At 40.6% G+C, this 20000-nt stretch overlaps 3 protein-coding genes across 8 annotated transcripts in view; 1 reads left to right on the forward strand and 2 right to left on the reverse strand.

The window, feature by feature from the left end:
- The window catches only part of mtrex (Mtr4 exosome RNA helicase), a 27747-nt gene extending 25445 nt beyond the window's left edge, over positions 1-2302 (forward strand). Inside the window, 2 exon segments of the mRNA XM_043250971.1 lie at positions 776-880; positions 2037-2302. Of these exon segments, the coding sequence (XP_043106906.1) occupies positions 776-880; positions 2037-2089 (158 nt within the window). The 3' untranslated portion in view covers positions 2090-2302.
- plpp1a (phospholipid phosphatase 1a) lies at positions 2207-15371 on the reverse strand. Of its 4 annotated transcripts, none has more exons than XM_043250973.1 (6): positions 14989-15371; positions 9418-9569; positions 7897-8177; positions 5575-5632; positions 3713-3889; positions 2207-2708 (listed from the first exon to the last, which is right to left on the reverse strand). In XM_043250973.1, exons 1-6 carry the CDS (start codon positions 15044-15046, stop codon positions 2589-2591), a joined length of 846 nt encoding a protein of 281 aa, XP_043106908.1. In that variant the 5' UTR covers positions 15047-15371; the 3' UTR covers positions 2207-2588. The 4 variants fall into 4 exon arrangements, with proteins under 4 accessions (XP_043106908.1, XP_043106907.1, XP_043106911.1 ...); XM_043250972.1 differs by lacking the exon at positions 9418-9569 and adding an exon at positions 12518-12672 and having other exon boundaries at positions 14989-15369; XM_043250976.1 differs by lacking the exon at positions 14989-15371 and adding an exon at positions 12518-12656.
- Positions 15372-17450: 2079 nt separating this feature from the next.
- Positions 17451-20000, reverse strand: part of csgalnact1a (chondroitin sulfate N-acetylgalactosaminyltransferase 1a) — a 31961-nt gene continuing 29411 nt past the window's right edge. For all 3 annotated transcript variants that reach the window (XM_043250740.1, XM_043250742.1, XM_043250741.1), the window contains exons 6-8: positions 19975-20000; positions 19563-19644; positions 17451-18505 (exon numbers count right to left, since the gene is read on the reverse strand). The exon at positions 19975-20000 is cut by the window's right edge. In XM_043250740.1, the coding sequence (XP_043106675.1) occupies positions 18219-18505; positions 19563-19644; positions 19975-20000 (395 nt within the window). In that variant the 3' untranslated portion in view covers positions 17451-18218. The remainder of the gene's footprint in view (positions 18506-19562; positions 19645-19974) is intronic.

Consider the following 20000-nt stretch of genomic DNA (forward strand, 5'->3'; position numbering starts at 1 on the left):
TTAGTCATTGCCAGAAATGTTTTTAATTTATTTCTTTAGCAAATATAACTGTGCCTGTTTGATCCATGTTATGGAGGAAATAGTCACATTTTATACCCTTGTTGTGATGGACGGATGATGTTTCCCGTAAACTTTATTGTACTATAAAAAAAAAGTATCATATCATATTCCTGTTTCCCAGAAATAAGCAAGTGTAATTAGTTTGTGAAACTATTAGGAGTCCGTGTTGTATTTGGTCCTGACTTCATAAATACAGCATGGGGCATGTTGTGAAATCCAAGGCTTTAAAATGTATTTTCAGCACATCTTCTCCCAGAAGCCTCTGCTCTGAGATTTGGCCGTGTCTCGAGGCATGACGTGAGTTTTGAAACGCAGATCTCGTGTCTTGTCAAGAAAATCCCCCATCTGTCCGTGCTCCAGCTCCTGAGTGAGATTTTGGCTGCGTTCGGGGGCAAACAGCAAAACACTCGTAGTGATAAATTGCATCGAGAGAGAGATCTCTGACAAACGAAGTTCCCCTATTCTCATTCGCCTTAAACTGAATTAGTCTTCCCATGCTTTTGGGCCGTTGGTTTCAGAGGGTGATGTGCTTAAGCTTACGAAAAGCAGCCCTGCTCTCAGTGGAGATCTTAGAACATCATGCCAGCGAAATGGCATCCAAGAAAAGTTTCACAGAAATAAACATTGCTAATACAAGTGGACATTGAAACTACGAGCTCTGAAAATGACCTTATGTGTTTGGTATGTAGTAAGTAACTCTCTCTCTGTGTCTCAGGCAGTATTATCCGCTGTATGCGCAGGCTGGAGGAGCTCTTGAGGCAGATGTGCCAGGCAGCCAAAGCCATTGGAAACACGGAGCTGGAGAATAAGTTTGCCACGGGTAAGACTCGCTCTAGACTCAGTGACTCACGCTGCTGAAAACGGCCACGTGAACGGAGCGTCCGGTTTGTTGTGGGCAGCTTCGAGCACTTGACTGGTACATCTACTCGGAAAGGTTAATAAATTGATGCAGATCCAAGATGGAGCGTGCTGAATGTTAGCTGTAGCGTACCTCCGTGCTCAAGGGGGCGCTAGAGTTCGCTCGATGTGGTGTTTAGGCTAAATTGCTCATTATTGCCACTTTACAGGGGAAAACATTTTGTGCTCGACTCGTTCATCGTATACTTGTTATATTTTTGATTTGTCGTCTTGGTTTTCGTAATGAAACGAGGCATGATCCTGCACGAAAGCTCCTCATGGGAAGACTCTTTAGCGTGTTGCTAAGCTAACGACATAGCGTCTTAAGCATACATATGCGTTGATCAAAATTGCTTCCAATAGGTATGGTGCTAGCAAAGCCATCCTAATAGAGTTGGATGCTAGCATAATTGCTAGTAGTGCTAGCACTACTCTAATGGAATCCATTTTGACCCAAGCATTTGTAAGCTAGTTGAGTTGAATGTTAAGCTACTTCTATAGTATTTGGTTAGCTAACGAACATTTAGGTCAAATATCCAAAAGAGATGGAGGTTAGCATGTTGTTAAGCTAATTACATAGTTAGATGCTAAGCTAATGACGCTGCAATTCATGAGCTACCAAATGCATACGTCAAACTCCATTCCAGTAGAGTTAGAAGCACTGTTACAAAAGTAAAAAGTCAGTTTGAATTAAATTGAAGTATTGTTTATGGATATAATGACCAAAGTACATTTGTAGTCATCTACTTTATTGCAGTGCATTATTGTATTTGTAAAAGATAAGTGTGACACTGGCAGTGTCTGAAATAACCTCTATATATTTATATAGTCTCTTGTGTCTGAAGTGGACGTCATCAAGTGCACTCATTCAATCCCATAATGCACAGCAATCGATGTACGTAGAGCAGTTATTCTGTAATGGCTAGCCTGACTTGTTTACTGGAGAGATGGAGGGAATTCAGCCTGATTAGCTGAGAGAACAGCCTGCAATGCCTTAAGATGCTGTCTTTCTAGGCAGCACACTAGATTCATAAACACAGCTTTGTTTGAAACTCAACTCCTTTTCTTGTTTTTCACAGGTATAACGAAGATTAAGAGGGATATAGTGTTTGCTGCCAGTCTTTACCTCTGAATCCTGGGAGGCTTTTTTTATTATTTTTTTTTCTGTTTGCTATTGCTTTTCTTTTGTGCTTTTTTTTTTTTTTTTTTTTTTTTCTATTTTTGCATCGAAACAGCGAAGGACAGATTGTACATGAAACATAATTGTTTTATTTATGTTTGTCAACGAGCATAATTTGTTTCCATCGTAAAAGCGCAACACATTGTACATAATTTTAACCATTTTTAAAAAAAAAAAAAAAACAAGTCTGTGTAGTGATTCTTTTTTTTTTCTTCATACAGATAAAAAAGTTTTTTCTTTCGTGGCTTAATAGAGGTACACTTATATTAGTTTTTGGAGATACACAGGAAGCTGTGGTAGCAGCAGAAGCAGTCCAGCCAAGGCAACGTGGGACAGCGTCCAGAGAGACCTCCTCAGAAGAGACGTCCGGAGAACATAGAAAGCAAGGTTACATTCACAGGTTTCCACACTAGTGGTCTGCCCCTTCCCGTCCACTGAGGCTCATCGTAGCTTAGTTTGGGTTTTCATAATGATTTCCATTCGTAGGTGTCTCCTGTAAGGTGGTGTGTGGGATCTCGGCCTCCTTCTGTGGCTCCACTCTCTTTTTGAAGAAGTCAGAGACGAAGAAAACCTGCAGGGCGTGAGGAGAGGTGATGTGATTGAGCTTTAGTGCTTTACCACAGAATATCAGTCACTCGAACCTGTTCTTAGTGGAACACACACAGACTGGAGCTGGCACTTCTTAAATATTAGATAACATTTTAGAGAGTTTAGCTCAAGTTTATATTTTGTGACTGATGCAATTATTTTTAGATCAATTCTACAGTGCTGTTAACTAAAAATGACCTTTTTTATGTGAAGCTAAATATAAATTCAGTGGAAGTTACAAAAAAAAAAACATTGAAATATGAAATAATGGAATTGAAATTAAAAAAACTAATTAGTATTAAGTACTTAAACAGAAAAGTATTAATTGAAATACCTTGCGTCACTTTAACTTTAAAAATAATAACCTTGTATGCTATAGCACCTGTATATTAAAAAAAATGATGATAATAATACTGATTCTATTATTCCATAAACCTCAGACAGTCATGTGGGTTTGGAGTGACGCAAGTAATGACAAGAAAAGCCTGTTTCCACCACAGGAACTAGAGACATTGAGACGGTGCTGTGTTTCCATCGCAGGAACCAGGATCTAAACAGAGTTTCAGGTAAAAACCAGCTTCTGGCACGGAGCATGCTGATTGGTTGAGTTCACACAGCACTGTATATTAACCACATATAAAATATTACAGTTTGTGTCATGAATATTTGCTGTTCAAAACTCAAATCTGTGGTTTAAATATGATCTGATTAGTTTCACTGTAATCCGTGCATGTGGCCTGAACTATATATTTGTCTATCGTCTAAATAAAACCAAAAAGAGGCAGCTGATATTTATCTTTATTGTAAATACAGCGAGGAAAACTCCCAAATTTGCACACTTGGTATCTTCGCCTGATCTGTTCTTTAGGCCGTGAGGGAAACGCACACAGACATCGATCCAGCTCGTTTCGGTGTTGTTTTTGTGTGAACTTCCTCTAAACGAGCAGAAGTCACATGACTGGGTGTGTTTCTGACGCCGTCACTCACCACTAGTAAAGCCACGATGGCTCCTTGTACGAGTCCTGCGAGGACATCGCTCCAGTGGTGTTTGTAGTCGGACACTCGGGACAGTCCCGTATAGACGGAGGCGGCGATCAGGAAGAACTGGAGCGTGGGGCGAAGGAGCCGTGCCCATTCGGCTTGCATTCTAGCTTGAAGATAAAGCTACGAGAAAGGAAAAGAGCAGCACGTGACTGGGCTGGTCCTCTGTTACCAAGTGGCTTTTTCATGATATCCCATGCAACAAACAAATCTTGTTTGTCGTGTCAAACGCCAGAGATTATAGCAGTGACTTCCTTTTAGGGGAAGCAACCGAGGTTATTTTAGTCGACACCGCACTCGGCCTCTGAGGAATGTGAATTATGCTTAAATATTAATCATTACGCTATCACCTTACAGGTGTTGTTGTCAAAATCATTACTCATTTAAGGGTTTGAAGGAGTGATCCGAGTCGAACGATGGTTTCCAACAAGGAATCAATGTGGGCAAAACAAGGCCTGTTTAACTTGCACTACATGTAGACGGCTTTGTGCAACAGTTCGAAAGCCTAAAATCAAAGCTGTTTGGAAACTCTGTAACACAAACAAAGAATTACTTTGATGAGCTGATGGGAAGAAATCCTAACACTCAAGCCCACGCTGGGCAAAGATTCCCAGAAATCGTTGAAAATCCCTAAAAATACCCTTCACAAGATGTCCACAAACACAATCATTTCTAGGTTACGTGTGTGTGGTTAATGGCTCTAATCTTATCTGAATGTGAACGGTTTGTTTAAGGATCAAGAGTTAAATACTTTTGATAGGGAAGCGGTTTAAAAAAAGAATAATTCAGTGTTGTCTTTCAGTTCTGCTGAACGTTGACCTCCGCTCTGATGTGTTTATTTCAGGGTTCAGATGTGCTGTGAACTTTAGCTGCATGTCCTTAAAGCTTGTGCTCTCGTGATAAGATTATAGTAGGTTGTTTGCTAACAAGGCCTTAATGGAGAAGTTCAGCAGAATGATGTAAGACTCTTTAAGATTACTTCTCTGAATCAATATACCCCAGCCGGACAGATCATTGAGAAATCAATCAAATGAAACGCACAAATCCACAAACGTTTAGCGCATTTCCTAGTCACTATAGTAACAATGACGGTATGTAATAAACCGGTTTGGGTCTGCTTTGTTATTGGGTTTTGTAATGCTGATTGAAGCTCAGTTACCTTATAATTAAAAAAACCAGCACATTATACAGTGTGAAAATACCTTTAAATACACTGAAAGCTTTGAATTATAGTTTGCTCTAAATAAAATCCAGTAACACTTTACAATAAAGATCACTAGTTAGCTACTTAGTTTACATGAACTGAGAAGGAAGAATACTTCTACAGCATTAATTAATCTTAATGTTCATTTAGGCATCTACTAATGCATTAAATTCACAAGCTGTGTTTGTTAACATTTGGTTAATGTACGGTGCACTAGCATGAGCAAGCAATGAATGACTTTTTTTATTTTCTTTCCCTGCTGTGTAACAGAAGAAATTCCTCAAAACATCAGCTGCTTGTTCATAAACATCAAGAGGGTCCAAACCAAAACTGGTCTTTTTGGTCACACTTCATTTTATCGTCCAGTTCTCGCTATTAACAATCCATTAACTATGACTTTTGTCTCAAACTCCTATTTTGCTGTTTAATAACAGTCAGGTAGTTAGGTTTATGTTTTGGGTAGGATTAGAGATCTAGAATATGGTCATGCAGAATGTGCTTTTATGAGTTTTAAATAAACGGCCGATATTTTAATAATAATGTAATATTTCGAGTGGGCCATCCTCTTAACAAATGGGGCAAAACCTGAATAAAAGACACTTACTGCCAGGAACAGCATGCAGTACATGGAGAATGAGGAGTGTCCCGAGTAAAACGAGAGTCTGAAACAAAAACAATCAAAGAATCAATGTGAGCAACACAGAAGGGCTGTTTAACTGCCTACTACATGTAGACATGTGCTTATGCAACACTGTGAAGCCTTAAGTTAAAGCTGACATTTGTTTTGCAAATCTGTAAACAAAACTAAGAACTGCTTTGACAAACTGGCAGGGTGGAATCCTAACACTGAACCCCTCACTAGACCAAGATTGCATTGTCCCATTCCCTATTAAAAAACACACACACCCACCCTTTTCCGGGTGATAAAGGCATGCTCTGGGAGACACGAGCTGACCGGGGGAAGAGAGGGAGGGTGGTCTGGCTATCCGGCAGGCTTTTGTGAGTTTGTTTATTTAAGCTTAGGCCACTTGTCGACCGGGAGCATCCGCCTAGCGACTGACGCCAAATAAAACCTGAATCATTCAAGCTGCACAACCCCTGCCAACAAGCTCCTTTCATATCGATCTACTTAAAAGCACAGTTTCACAAGATCCGTGCAGCGTGCAAATTATAATGAGGCCAGATCGCCATGTTCTTGATGGCTGATTGAATTACAGACTGGGTCACAAGGCGAGAGACAAAGCAGAGCTCAAGCGATTTATCTGCGAGGTGGAGAAGCTAAAATATTGAGCAAAACCAAACAAAAGGAACACCGACTCGAATCGAAGACCTGCTTTAGATTTTTTTAATCACTTTTTACATAGACCTGGATGACGCCCTCACCCTTTAACACCTAAATACACTTACTTCCCTATCGAGCGACTCTATGTTCCTGAGGAAAAGACGGTCATGTGAAAGGTGATCTGGGTTATTCTGGGTTTGGATTCTCTACTGCACTTTATTTGCTCTATAAATGGCATCCTCTCCTAGGCAAACACTGGACCCCCACTAAAAGAAGTGCTCTTCAGAGAGAGAGAGAGAGAGATGGGAACCACACCTATGTTAAATGAGAGCATTCTGAGAGGGCCTGGGATACTGCTGGCCTTGAGTCCGGCCCAAGAGCCCAAACAGAGAGCCTGCGTGCTCTGAAACAGCTAACCGCAGGATTAGAGACCACTACAGCGTGTGAACCACAGATTTCCACCAGGAGCTTGGGTGGCCAACAATGTGGACAACTGACCCCAAAAATAGTTCATGGTAAAGACGCTGGAAAAGCCCTTTATTTTGATGTTAATGGGGGAGTTTCTTCTCAATGCAGTGCCAGATATAAAGTATTCATGGCACGTATGACAACACAATAGAACTGGTTCTGTTAATTGGACACCTTTAGAGGTACAACTGAATTTATTGTTCTCAAACCTTTTCGGGGAGATGGGTCTGACAAGTTATTTTGAGGGACAAGCTTGTCTAACGAGAAATGCAGACTAGACTGCTTTGGAGGTTTCCAAGATTGAACCACATTAAAGAACAAATTTGAAGGATTCCTGCCTCAAGAAAAAAAAAACTTTTCTTGCAACTCTTCCATCCAGACCAGGACACCCTGTAGTGCAGGGGAGTCTAATTCTGCTCCATCAGTGACCCTGAAGACTTTGGTTTAAGGCTAAGGCTAAACTCTGCAGGACAGTTAGTTTCTTTAGGTGTAAAACTGGATCCTGCAGAGCTTATTCCCTAAATACACCTGGACCAACTAAACAAGCTCTTCAGGATGACTAGAAACTTCCAGGCAGGTGTGTTGGAAGTGACCCCTCAAGAACAGTTTGTTTATTACTTAACCTCATAATGTTTGTCTTGAGAACACAAAGGTTTTTGATGAAAAACTAATTTTAACAATGTTCTTACAGCGATTCTGGGCCATGAACATGGTGAAGCTCCTGGATTTCACCAAAAATTCCCTAATTTGTGTTCCAAAGATGAACAAAGGTCTTACAGGTTTGGAACAGCATCAAAGGTAAGTTCTCATTTTTGTGTGGACTACTGCTTTAAGTTAAAAAAATAACTACTAGCTACCAATAAGGGAGTCCTTTCAAAGCAAGTCATGTCACTTGGAGACCATCTTTGTAGGGCATACTTCAGAACTACTTGCCAAGCTTATGATTACATTTCATATTTAATATCATCAATGAAATCTGACAACGGTATCATGTTTTTAATTTGCTCAAATAGCACTAAACTGCTTATAACAGACATAAGCACACATCTCAGAATACTGACTGTTTCTTTGGCAGGATGTCCTGCGAAAGAGCAACCATATTAAGTTGCATTTTTCTGCATTCAAAAATATACAAGTGACGCTTCTTGGGTTTCTGTAGTCTTTGGTGTGACCTACCTTCCCTCGTTGACCTTGGTTGAATCCCCAAGGCAGACGAAGTCCTCAATGTAAGCCCCTCCTGTGCAGTTGATCTGCGTCCAGTCCGGTTTGCACACGTTCAGAAAGTGTGGCCGCAGCCGGCCGATGGAATACTTGGCAATGTCAGTAAGTGATTGGCTCATAGCGGCACCAAACACGAAGGTGCCAATGGCCTTATAGATACAGGCCACATAACTGTTGCAGAAAGACTTTGATTTGACGCGGTTTAGATAGACTGAAAGGCACTCCCCTATGATCATCTGTGACGGAAGAGGAAGCAAAAAACATTACTTTTTTGTATTCTTATGAAATGGTCAAAACATTTTTCACAGCCAGTCATGTGCTGATGATAATATTTTTCTGAATCTTATAAGGATGTCCACACGTACAAGAATAGAAGACAAGATCAAACAGTAGAAACACTTGACAATGCAGCCATCACAAGGATTTCCCTGAAATGTCTTTAACATCACAGTTACCCATGTTTGCATTACAAGCCATGTCTTGAGTTCAGTCCTTTTGAGGACCAGTAGAACATACTGAATGGACCTCCGTCTCAAATGTCACAAAACGGTGTCTACAGTGACTGCAATACTGCTTTACCTTCTCGATCAATGATCAAGGATAGAGCTCAGTTAATGTAATGTAGGTTAAGTTGTTTACATTTGTTTTACTCAAATATCCAGGTTGAAATGCAAAAAATGCTGCCGTTTTAAAATATACTTTAGTAATAACCTAAATCAAGTGTTTTAATAACATTTAGGCAGAGGTATATGTGCTTTGCTCACATGGGTGACTCTGATGTGTATGTCTGTGTGTATACTTTCAGGAAATGTCATCCATAATGGGTGAGCTCATTTTAAACAAACTTGATGTTTCTACTACCCTTGAGAGGACAGTGCTGAATTGTAGATGCTATCACGCAAGATGATAAAGCCTGCTTTAACGAAACAGTTATGAGATATAACCACAGAAAGAGACTCCTACTCTAGTCTAAACGTCTCGCCACAAGACTGTCTGTGGTATATGGCCTTTCATGGGAAAAAATATGCTGGAAGAAGACGAGTAGACATCGTTTCCACTCTACTGGTTGCCTGTAAAAATCTAGCAGTATTAAATAATTGGTATAAAATTATGATATCAAAGTACGTTTGATAAGGAATAGTTTACATATTAAGAAAATAATGTACATTTTTCAAAGCGTTTGACTACTTTTCTCTACAGGAACACAGGCAATTTTCAAGAATGTCTATGCTCATCTTTTCCAATGAAAACAAACGGAAACTTGCAAGATGTAAAAAGTGCCATAAAAGATTTCAATCAGTGCACCATCCCTTTCTCTATCTGCCGCTTCTCCTTTGAACTGTGGTTAGATCTCAAAACCCTGTTTCTCAAGCCGGCATGAGAAAAGGCGGACTGACCAGAGCAGCACACGACAAACATTATAGGCATAAAAGAGAAGGAGACAGAGATAAGAAGGGGGGTGTGAGCCAAACTTACAGTAAGCACAGTGATAGGAATCATTACTCCTCCTAATAACTGATAGGAAATGGTGTCTTCTTTATATGGGTAGTTGATAGAGTCATCGTTACAGAAAAATCCTCGTTTGAATGTTTTGTGTTGTATTGTGAGTATTGCAAATGGGACTCCAACTAGCAAAAAAAGCAGTGAGAGAAACAAAAACAGGTTACCGCAGTGCCTCATACCCTATTCTCCTCAATTCAAGCAAAGGTCGTTCTCCTCTGGGAGGCGCTCGTACAGAAAGAAAAGCTGTGAGTTAGACAGACATTCAATTTCGGACGTTAACACATAATGAACAAAGGGTTAGCAAGTAGGTGGTGTGGCAGCCTGGGCTGGATGTTTTTGCACTTTGTCTATAGCTGTTAAAGTGAGCTTTATTGCTTTGTTTTCATTCTCCAGTGGTAGACATGGGGAACGTGTCAAATAAAGCTCAAATGATTCAAAAGCACCCTATCGATGAACATTTGCCTTTAGCAGTTAGTGTGATATCCAAATTTTTTCTCAGTCTTTCAAGCCCTGTTCACAACTGACAGCGATGTTATTGCTTGAGGTTGCAGACACTGTTTTCTATAGTGTTTTGAGTCATGTACTTGTATTACTGTATCTTATAGAACACTGTAAACACTTCCAGTAACATTAACTCTTCAGGAAACACCACTGTCTCCTGTCGGTAGACGCCACGTTTGCCGAGTGCACCCATACTGCATTGTCAACTCTCGCTGACTTTGGTCAGTGTGAACAAGGCTTTTTCCATGTTTTTTTACACCATAATGTCATAAAAGAGCTCTTAAATGCTGCTCCACCACATTTAGAAACATTTAAGTGGCAAAATAGACATCAAAAAGGTGCAAGAAGGGTAACGGGTTAGACACCACTAGCAAAAACTTTACAAGCCTGTTGGGGACATGAAGGTTACTCAAGCGTAGAAGCAAAGCATGTGGAAGGGATTAAGACATTTACCCAACATGCATTGAATGTGGCCTGCTGTTTGTGTGAAGTCCATGAACCGCTCAAGCTGCTAAGAGCTGATATCAGTCATGTGGATCAGTGCAGGTCACCAACCGAAGCCTCCTAAAATTACGGCGTATCTTCTCTCTGTCTGTGATGAGAGCTGCATTGTCATGGTCTGTGATGTGCCGGCTGAACGTATGGGATTTCACCGGTGTAACGTTAACCTTTAGATCATTACTCGCATGCTGCCTCGGCGGGAAGTGAAGCGCTGCTTACATAGAGGTCAAAGCCAAATCTTGCAATATGGGAAGTTTGAGGTTTTCTTAAGCCTGTGGGTTATGAGATAGAAGTCTGGGATATTTGTGGAAAGGAGGGCTGAAACTCTGAGATGTTTTAGAAGAAAAAGTATGCCATCTGTGCTCCAGAAGATATCAGCTATCCACTCCTATCACATTCCAGACGGATCGCAATATCCGTCTTCCATCAGGTTGAATATGCTGTTTTGAAACAGTTTTGTTACAAATGTTTACGTAATTAACTGTGAAGTGCACAGCACTTGAGATGTGACCAAACGGTGACCCTTCCTCAACATATTCAGGAAGTTTCTGTGGTTTGGTTGGTAAGCCCAAGAACCCTCTCTTAATAAAAGCCACAAACTTTGCCCAATTTGCAGTTCAAAGCAGATCGAAGGAGCCCAAAATACCTCAAATCTGAGCTAATCTAAAACGGCTACTTTAAGGCCATTTCTTGTACTTGGTGGACATCCTTGGCTAAGAAGTTAATGAAAAGCAACATGCCCAGAGTATCCCCACACAAAGGAACAAAAGCATGAGCAAACGAGCTCCTGAAACGATTCTACACCAAACAGAGCTTTAAGTAAGACACCATATACACCAGTCTTCAGTGGACGCGTCTTTTGCCACACCTTCAGTTCAAAGATGGTTTCTATTTTTTTTTTTTTTTATGAACTATCCTATCGTTTTTATTTCAAGAAAAATCTTTTTGTCCTTGTTTGTTCTTTATTTTGTAATTAATTAAGTTTCAGCTTGATCTTTGGTTTCTGGCCTGTCGTCTAGTGTTTTTAACTGTATGTATTGTACAGCTTTTACGAGATCCCAAGAAATATTTAATCTTATTTCTGGTAACATTGGGCCTCATTTTTTATACAGAAGCAGAATAAAAAAATATGTAAAAGCTTTAATGTGACTTGTAGCGTTTAATTCAACAACGGGACACTTTAAGTTTAAATTAGGATGTATGCGATAACCAATATTGACCAGATATTTAACCACTCGATTCACATGGATTCGTTTTTATGGCGAGTTTTGCTTACGTGAACTTTCAACGGAAGGACACAAACAGAAAAATCTCTTTTGGTTAATTTTTCAAAGATAAATTAAGTCTTATAGGTTTGGAACAACATGAGGACGAGAGAAGAGCTTTCATTTTTGGGTGGACTCTCTCTATCTCTTCCTGTTTCTGAAGTGTAGGGCTGGCCAGACACTAGACCATTTTCAATTCTTAAAAGATTTTAAAACCGTATTTTTAACAGTTCGATCGATTTGGAAAAACTGGCGCGCTAGACGGTTGGAGCAGACCCCGAGAACACACACGTGATGATTTCACAGAGAAACGAGAGCTCGCTCACACATGAGAAGTCAAACATGACCGGAGAAGAAAAACAAATAGAGGACGATCAACACTGTCCTTTCACTGTACAGTGGAAAAAAACCAATATGGCTGCTTTAAGCTACTGCCATTGTGTGACTGACAGACTTTGAGTTAAAAGTCTACTGAAGAAACGAAGTCACTCATCGTGGACGCCCTGAGGATAAGCAGATAAACATCTCATCTTCAGTTTTGGGAGAACTATCCTTTAATTATGGTCTCGTGTGCGGCCAGCCTCAGACACAATGTGAGATGGAGTGACTTGAACAGCTGCTTTCAATCTCTACTGAAACTGCATTTCGCACCTGTTCGGCGGTCAGGAGTCTCGTTGAAACAGCTGCTCTTCGCTGTCTATTTGTCTGTTTGCTCAATCGAAACGAAGCCCATTAAACTCTCAAGATGAATATCCTTCAAAAGAGCGGCGAGGGAAGACGCTGGGCACGTCTCGGGGTTTACTTACACTACACGTGGGGAGGGTGAAGCCCAGTGTGTAGAGCACAGTGGAGGTGACTGTGCTGCTGTGGAAGGGATAGCTGATGCTCTCGTCATTACAGAAAAAGCCCCGCTGATACGGTTTGATTTTACCCAGGTTAAACGCTGCAAGCGGGAGGCCAGCTGTGGGTGAAGAAGGGTTAACAGAGGGTTAACAATGTGATAAAGGGTCCACCAACCAATCAAATGCAAGCGCTGCTTTCCAGCGTTGATGAACGGACGCTGCCACCTAACAGATAAAAATGACAGAACGGCTGTGTGTTCAGGATAAAGCTTGACTGGAGAAGAAAACCCGACGGGTCGCGTCTGAAGATCTGTGCCGTGTGTAAAGTAGACTACGTCTGATAAGAGTTTAACAAAAAGGTCAATGACATACAACTGGATGAGGACGAAAGTTTACAGCATTTCAAGTTAGAAATGTTTTTAAAAAAAACTTGATGTAATCAAGTAAAATGTAAATCATTCAAAATGTTATTGAATGTTATACGAAAACAAAAAATTCAAAATGTTACGATTAAATCACAAATGGCACCACAGCATCCTCAGCTGAGCCTGCCAAAGGTCAATTATTTATTTATTTTTATTGACTTATTTACCTTGACACATATTTCCGAGTCTCTGAGGCAATTTCCTGTTGCTCAAAATGTTTTCAAATATTAAAAAGCAGCGAAGCAGTTTAGTTAAAACCTTCTTAAAAAGATTGAAGCAATGACCTTATTATTAACGATTGAAGAATGTGTGTGTGTGTGTACATATGATGTACATAAGTTGTTCTATTAACTAATTGATAGGATTTGATAAATGAGCACTATTCCACCATCAGTTAAGCGTGCTCCCAACCCTTAATCTCACTGACTGTGGTCCAGTCTTCCGTCACACACAGCCTCCTCACTTTTAGCTGACACTGATGTGACGTTATCTATCCCATACTGCACTGATGTGACCTGACGGTGTAAAGTCTAACGTGAGGCTCGTATGTGAACTCTGAATCCTCTGCAGCCTCGGCCTATTGTTGCCGCTGCTGCTGCAAAGCATTGTGGGAAAACAACACAAGCCCTCATTCATCGAGCCCGAGGCTCCTCTCCCAGGACGGGACGCGGGTGTGTTACTGATGCTGAGTGTGTGTGACAGACGCACATGTGTAGATAAAGCCTGAAAGGAAGAGGAGTCGGGTTGAGTTGAAGCTCTTTGCTCCGATGAAGCCCGTCAGCATGGGACTGCTCTTCTGTGTGTGTTCTCACAGTCTGTGCTCAAGTGTTACCGCTGGTATGGAAATATGCATTTGCAAATGAAAATCATCGCAGGCACGTGACACGCGAGAGTCACTTCTGAACCTGACCGTGTTTCACGCCGGTGGGGATATTATACTTCATCACACTTAAAATACTTCCTAAAGGTTCCTGCAGAACGAGAACGAGCGGCCGTCGTGCCGAAGTGACTCATGGTTGCTTTGTGGAAAGTCCGATCTGTTTGTTCCCTGCGTGAACACTAGAAAACGTGAAAGAACGTTTCCCCGGCGCACGGAAAATTCCAAGATAAATACAGATCAAAACTTCCATCATAAAAGCTGCAGGACTGAGCCGGGATTAGATTCAGCATATAATCTCTCACTAAATCACAGGACTCCCACGTTATTTGACCAAAGAATTTCCAACTCAGACTCCTTCAGTGATTCGTGAATAAGGATGTGAAATAATAATAACAACAACAACTTCACAGAATAAATTATTACACAGTATAACGGCGAGCGGGGCTGGTTTTCACATATTGGGATATTTTGATAAATGTCCCAAAGAAGTTGTCACGTACTTTCTGACTATATAATAACAAGTCTTTTTTTTTCTTTCTGGTTTGACGAGCTGCATTGTGTGCTGTGGGGCAAGTTGTCACAGCAGGTGTGTTCCAGAAATCTCTAATAGATAATAAATGTTGTTGTCATTCAGGAACAGATACTATAAATATTTACTGTGACATTTTGTAAGTAGTCTCACCCACTAATATATATATATATATATATATATATATATATATATATATATATATATATAGTTCATGGGCTGCTGTTTTCTCGTGGGGTTCCTAATGATCTTCAGTTAAGTTTCACGTGTGTTCCTTCATATCCTGAGTCATTGTTATGCATAATAGAGTCTCCTCTGCATGGAAGGTAACGCCCTGTTATTATGGAAACTTTGATAAGGCATGGTGAAGGCGAGCAGATGCAGTGCGCACTGTGACGCACACTATCTAGGGCCGTCGCATGTCTTCGGTTAACATGTCGCGAGGTTGAATCCCATGCAATTAAATAACGTGCACGGCAACATGTTTCCAAAACAACGCCTTTAGTGTATTTACACACCAATACAAAGTTATTCTCGCCGTGAGACTCGAGACAAATACATCCACATCGAGACCGTCAAGACTACTTAAAGCCATGCTTACCGAGTATTAGGCACGCGATGTCGAGCAATATAAAGGGGACTCCTCTGGTTTCAAACATGGTGTCAGTGTCCTCCCGCGGGTCGCTCGTGGAGATAAAGGCTTCTTTTAAGGCGTCCTCGGAGGAAACGCACACGGACTCTAGTGGTCTGCGGAGACGCGCACCGACGCGAGCGCGAGCACTCTTATTAACATGGACCGCGCGAGGCGACTAATAATCAGCTGGAGACGAGACACAGCGAGCCGTCTGCGAGGACTTCCTGAGATAAGCTCACCATCTCAGCGCGTGAGGTTAAGAATAAGCGATGACGAGCCGGCGCGCGACGTTTCAGGATTCCGGTTAAATAGACTGGAGCTTCTTCGGGCTGCGCACCGAGCTCCTGTCACGGGTCGTGATTGACAGCCGCTGAGACCGGGCTCAGCCAATCGCGTGCCTCTCTGTCTAAGCCACGCCCCGCGCATGAGATTGAATATCTGCCACGCCCCCTTCAGGCGAATGTGTACAGATATGATAAAAGCGCTGGTGTTTTCAGCTAATAATTATTATTTCTGTCTTATTGTGTAGTATGTCAGCAGATAATATGAGTTTACATCTCCAAACTAAAACTAAAACCATTACTTGTAATAATTCTGTGACGTTTTAGTGCATCAGTTTGTCTTTTAATTATTATTATTGATTAGAGACAAGTTTGTGGATATATAAATATGATTTGGTAAGATCTTTACAATGTTTAAAGTAAAAATTAATAATTTAATTAAATATGCAGGAAATTAATAAAAGCAGTGTTTTATAGGAATACAGTGCTTTATATATCGAAAGTGTAGTTTTTAATAAAAAAAGGATAATCATAGATACTCATGTCATTCATGAAACGAGTTAAATTCTCATTTATGCAGCTTTATGATTATTTAAATATGTTTGGTTTGAGGCATTTAGTGTTCTTCACTAACAATGTCATGAGATCAGTGAAAATACATATTAAATAAAAAAATAGCGTTGTTAAAAATGTTCAAAAATCGCAATCATCACGAAAAGACACAAAGTACAGCAGTCAGCATCTGAAGTGGATTAAAAAAGTGAATCGAAGTTATTTTAAGACAAGAAGACGTTTCGATGAGTTTGATCCCCTGATATTAATAACCACACCGCCCTCTGTCGGGCAAACCTGCAATCATCTCCAGCCCTGTTTTTAGTAAATAACGAATCAGTGAGTTTTATTTCCCTTCGTTTTATTTTGCTTTGTCCTCAAAAATATTTTCCTTTACAATAAATGAAAGAAATCGTTCCAAAACAAAACATTTAAAGAATACACAAACAAGATCTGGGGCCGAAAAACAAACCTGTCCCCCAATAAATAATGATATTAAAGTATTCTACACAGCATTAGGAGAAAAACAGAGAGCTTCCTCCTGACTCTTCATGAACCTGACTGTCTGCCTCAGCTTCAGCTCAATTAAACTCAATCTGAAGATTATAAATCGTGCTCAAATAAAAGTATTTCGAAGGATCGCTTAAATACTGTTATATTCGGCACAACAAAATAGTTTTTAATATAAAATGTCACCCAAATATTATAATTATTTAAAATCAAACTCAGAATTCGAGCGGTGTTGTGAGGAAATGAAGTCACAAGGTGGCGCCCTTCATGAATAAATCAAGGGTAATAAACTACAAGCATGCGTTAAGGCCATCATCATCTTCATCTTCATCAGTTCACGACTTAGAAAGGACCTAACCACGTTATACATTAATAGCAATAAGGCATTTTCTCTCTTGTATTAAAAAAACAAGCAGACAGAAAATCTTGTCATTTGTAGCAGATACTATAAAGGTTTTATCAGCTGAAGAACATCAGACTCATGGAGTGCTTCTCTACAGAACCTTCTCACTCCAAAGAGACCTGAAGGTCCTTCCCTGAACACACACACCACCGACTTATCTGGAGGGAATATGTGGGTGTGAGTGTGTGTGTGAGAGAGTGTGTGTGTCTGTGTGTGTATGTGTGAGTGTGTGTGTGTGTGTGTGAGTGTGTGTGTGTGTCTGTGTGTGTGTGTGTGTGTGTGTCTGTGTGTGTGTGTGTGTGTGTGTGTGTGTGTGTGTGTGTGTGTCTGTGTGTGTGTGTGTGTGTGTGTGTGTGTGTGTGTGTGTGTGTGTGTGTGTGTGTGTGTGTGTGTGTGTGTGTGTGTGTGTGTGTGTGTGTGTGTGTGTGTGTGTGTGTGTCTCTGTGTCTGTGTGTGTGTGTGTGTGTGTGTGTGTGTGTGTGTGTGTGTGTGTGTGTGTGTGTGTGTGTGTGTGTGTGTGTGTGTGTGTGTGTGTGTGTGTGTGTGTGTGTGTGTGTGTGTGTGTGTGTGTGTGTGTGTGTGTGTGTGTGTGTGTGTGTGTGTGTGTGTGTGTGTGTGTGTGTGTGTGTGTGTGTGTGTGTGTGTGTGTGTGCTGTGTGTGTGTGTGTGTGTGTGTCTGTGTGTGTGTGTGTGTGTGTGTGTGTGTGTGTGTGTGTGTGTGTGTGTGTGTGTGTGTGTGTGTGTGTGTGTGTGTGTGTGTGCGGCTCTTCACTGAAGGCAGTACTGTATAATTTCTTCACTTCCTCTCTCATGCGTAACAAATACCTTCTGTCATGCCGTGAGGAACTAAATGACTTTCTCTTCTCTGTAAAACACAAAAGGAGAACTTCTGAAGAATGTACAGGACGCTCTTTTCCTTTCGATCAGAATCAAACTTTTTTTTGGTCTTTTATGCTCACCAAGGCTGATCAGAAATCTGAATTTTCAGCATCATTGCTTCAGTTTTAAGCGTCACGTGATCCTCTAGAAATCATAACAATATACTGATTTGGTTCTCAGTTTCTGTGGATTTTTAATTATTAATAACGGTTCTTAATGCTTTAGCCGTTTCTGTTGCTTGATTTTTTTAATGACTTTTAGATTCTTTAAAAATGAAAAGTTGAAAAATGAGTAGCATTTATTTAAAATATAAATCTTTTGTTCCATTTATGTCTTTCACTGTATTTTAAATCAAATAAATGGAGACTTGCCGAGCATGAGAGATTTCTTTCAAAAGCATGTAAAAATCAGAATTATTAACTTTTTTTTATGCTATATTTCAGGATTTCTAAACCAGTATGAGTCGACGTGGAGCATGATTCTGTGACGTGATTGGATAAAAAGATTCAGTTCCTCAAAACGTCTGGGCCGCTTTTGAATGATTCACGTTCGTGAAGCGTCTCTTTAAGAGCTCAAGGTTTTTTGGCGGCGCTCTGCTTCTGTCTGCGGAGGTGAGCCTCGATCTCGTGTCTGAAGAGCAGCATGCCCAGCTGGCCGTGGGACGCCTCGTTCATGGCTTTGGACTGCATGCACATCTTGTACTGGTCCGGGGTCAGCTGGTCAGCGCAGTGCTTCTCGTGCCACAGATGAAAGAGTCCTCGAGACGGGGCCCGGACCACCAGAAGCTTGCTGTGCAGGTACTTCCTGTAGAGATGGACGTCCTCGCCGCCCCAGCCCTTGATGTCCACATCGAAGCCCCCTGAGAGAGGAGCAACATACTGACATCATTATAACGTACTACTAAAGGAAATAAATGCAGTCATAAACTCAGCGTTCAGTAGACGCTGTAAAAAGGTTGTCAGATAACCTCAATGCGTATTCTTAAAGGCACAGTTCACCCCAAAATCCCATTTTTTGCCATTATATATTATGACTTTGTGTTTATGCAGGGTAAAAAAGCAAAAAAACACCTTATTTTCCACATACTGTACTTTATTGTTTCTCCTCTAAGCCCCGCCTCCTGAAACGAGTCGATTTATAAAAAGGTCTGCTCTGATTGGTCAGCTATCCAGTGCGTTGTGATTGGCCGAATACCTCAAGCGTGTGACTTTTGTTTGTGCATCTCTGTATTAATTAATTTTGTAATTAATTTCCTCTCTACACTACCAATAAGGGTCAGTTAGATGGTTTTAATCAAATAACTAATGTTTTTCTTCAGCAAGGATTCATAAAAATGATCAAAAGTGACAGTAAAGAGTAAAATCTATTTGATATGAATGCTGCTATTTCTTTAAAAAAGTCTAATTTTTCTTTTCCACAAAAATCCAAAGCAGCACAACTGTCTTAAACACTGAGGATGATCATCAGAGGATCATGTGACACTGAAAATGAGCTTCATATGACCGTAATTAAAACAGAAACCAGTTCTAATATTTTCAGTTATAATATATTCACAATATTAGATGTTTTACTGTATTCAAATAAAATAAATGCTTCCTTGGTGAGCAGAAGAGGTCTTTTTATCAGTAGTGTGTAACATGATGAAGCTCATGGATGTTTAATTGTGCCGATGAATCAAGTTTTAACTTCCTTAATAGATCGTATGTTTTTTTTCCTCCAGACGTTTGTGTGTTTCTTGAAGCATCAGTATCTGTCTGGACAGGACAGATCCTCTCAGGTGTTATATTACTTCACCCGTCTGACTTTAAGCCTCTGAATGTGAAGAAGCACCTGAAACGCTAGTTTACATTTGGCTGCATTAATAACTGCCTGTGCTGTCAGCCGCTTCCCTCGTTCCCCGTCCCGGTCCACTTTACCTATATTGATGAAATCAGATCTGTACTGGCAGGTCATACCGAAGCCGAAGTCCCTCCAAAAGCCGGTGTCTTTCTTAATGATCTGTAAAAGAGCACGATCACAAACACACTGTTATAGGTGTGTGCTCCTGTCTAATAATAATAATCATTAATGACTTAATAAAGTCAAGTCACCTTCATTTATACAGAGCTTTTAACAGTACAGATTAAACACAACCGGAAAACCTACTTTCTATATATATTAATAGTGCTTGATAGATCGTTGCCAGCAAGAAATGTTTAAGTGAACATGTTTTCTGAACATCATCTGTGTCATCACAGGCTTTCGGTCTCTACTCGTTCAGGATATGAGCGCAGAGCGAGCCGATTGTGTTTCTTCATTAATCTCATGACTCTCAGTGAGGGGTATTACCAGCTGCTGGTCCACAGGAGGGACGT

The sequence above is a fragment of the Puntigrus tetrazona genome, chromosome 10 (assembly GCF_018831695.1).
Source record: "Puntigrus tetrazona isolate hp1 chromosome 10, ASM1883169v1, whole genome shotgun sequence".
Taxonomy (NCBI): Eukaryota; Metazoa; Chordata; class Actinopteri; order Cypriniformes; family Cyprinidae; genus Puntigrus; species Puntigrus tetrazona.

Coding starts and splice junctions, on each gene's coding strand:
- plpp1a (XM_043250972.1), bottom strand. CDS start 15,046: ATGTTTGAAACCAGAGGAGTCCCCTTTATATTGCTCGACATCGCGTGC. Junction 12,673..14,988: donor CATCGCGTGCCTAATACTCG/GTAAGCATGGCT, acceptor CTTCACCCACAG/CTGGCCTCCCGCTTGCAGCG. Junction 2,709..3,712: donor CCATCGTGGCTTTACTAGTG/GTGAGTGACGGC, acceptor CACGCCCTGCAG/GTTTTCTTCGTCTCTGACTT.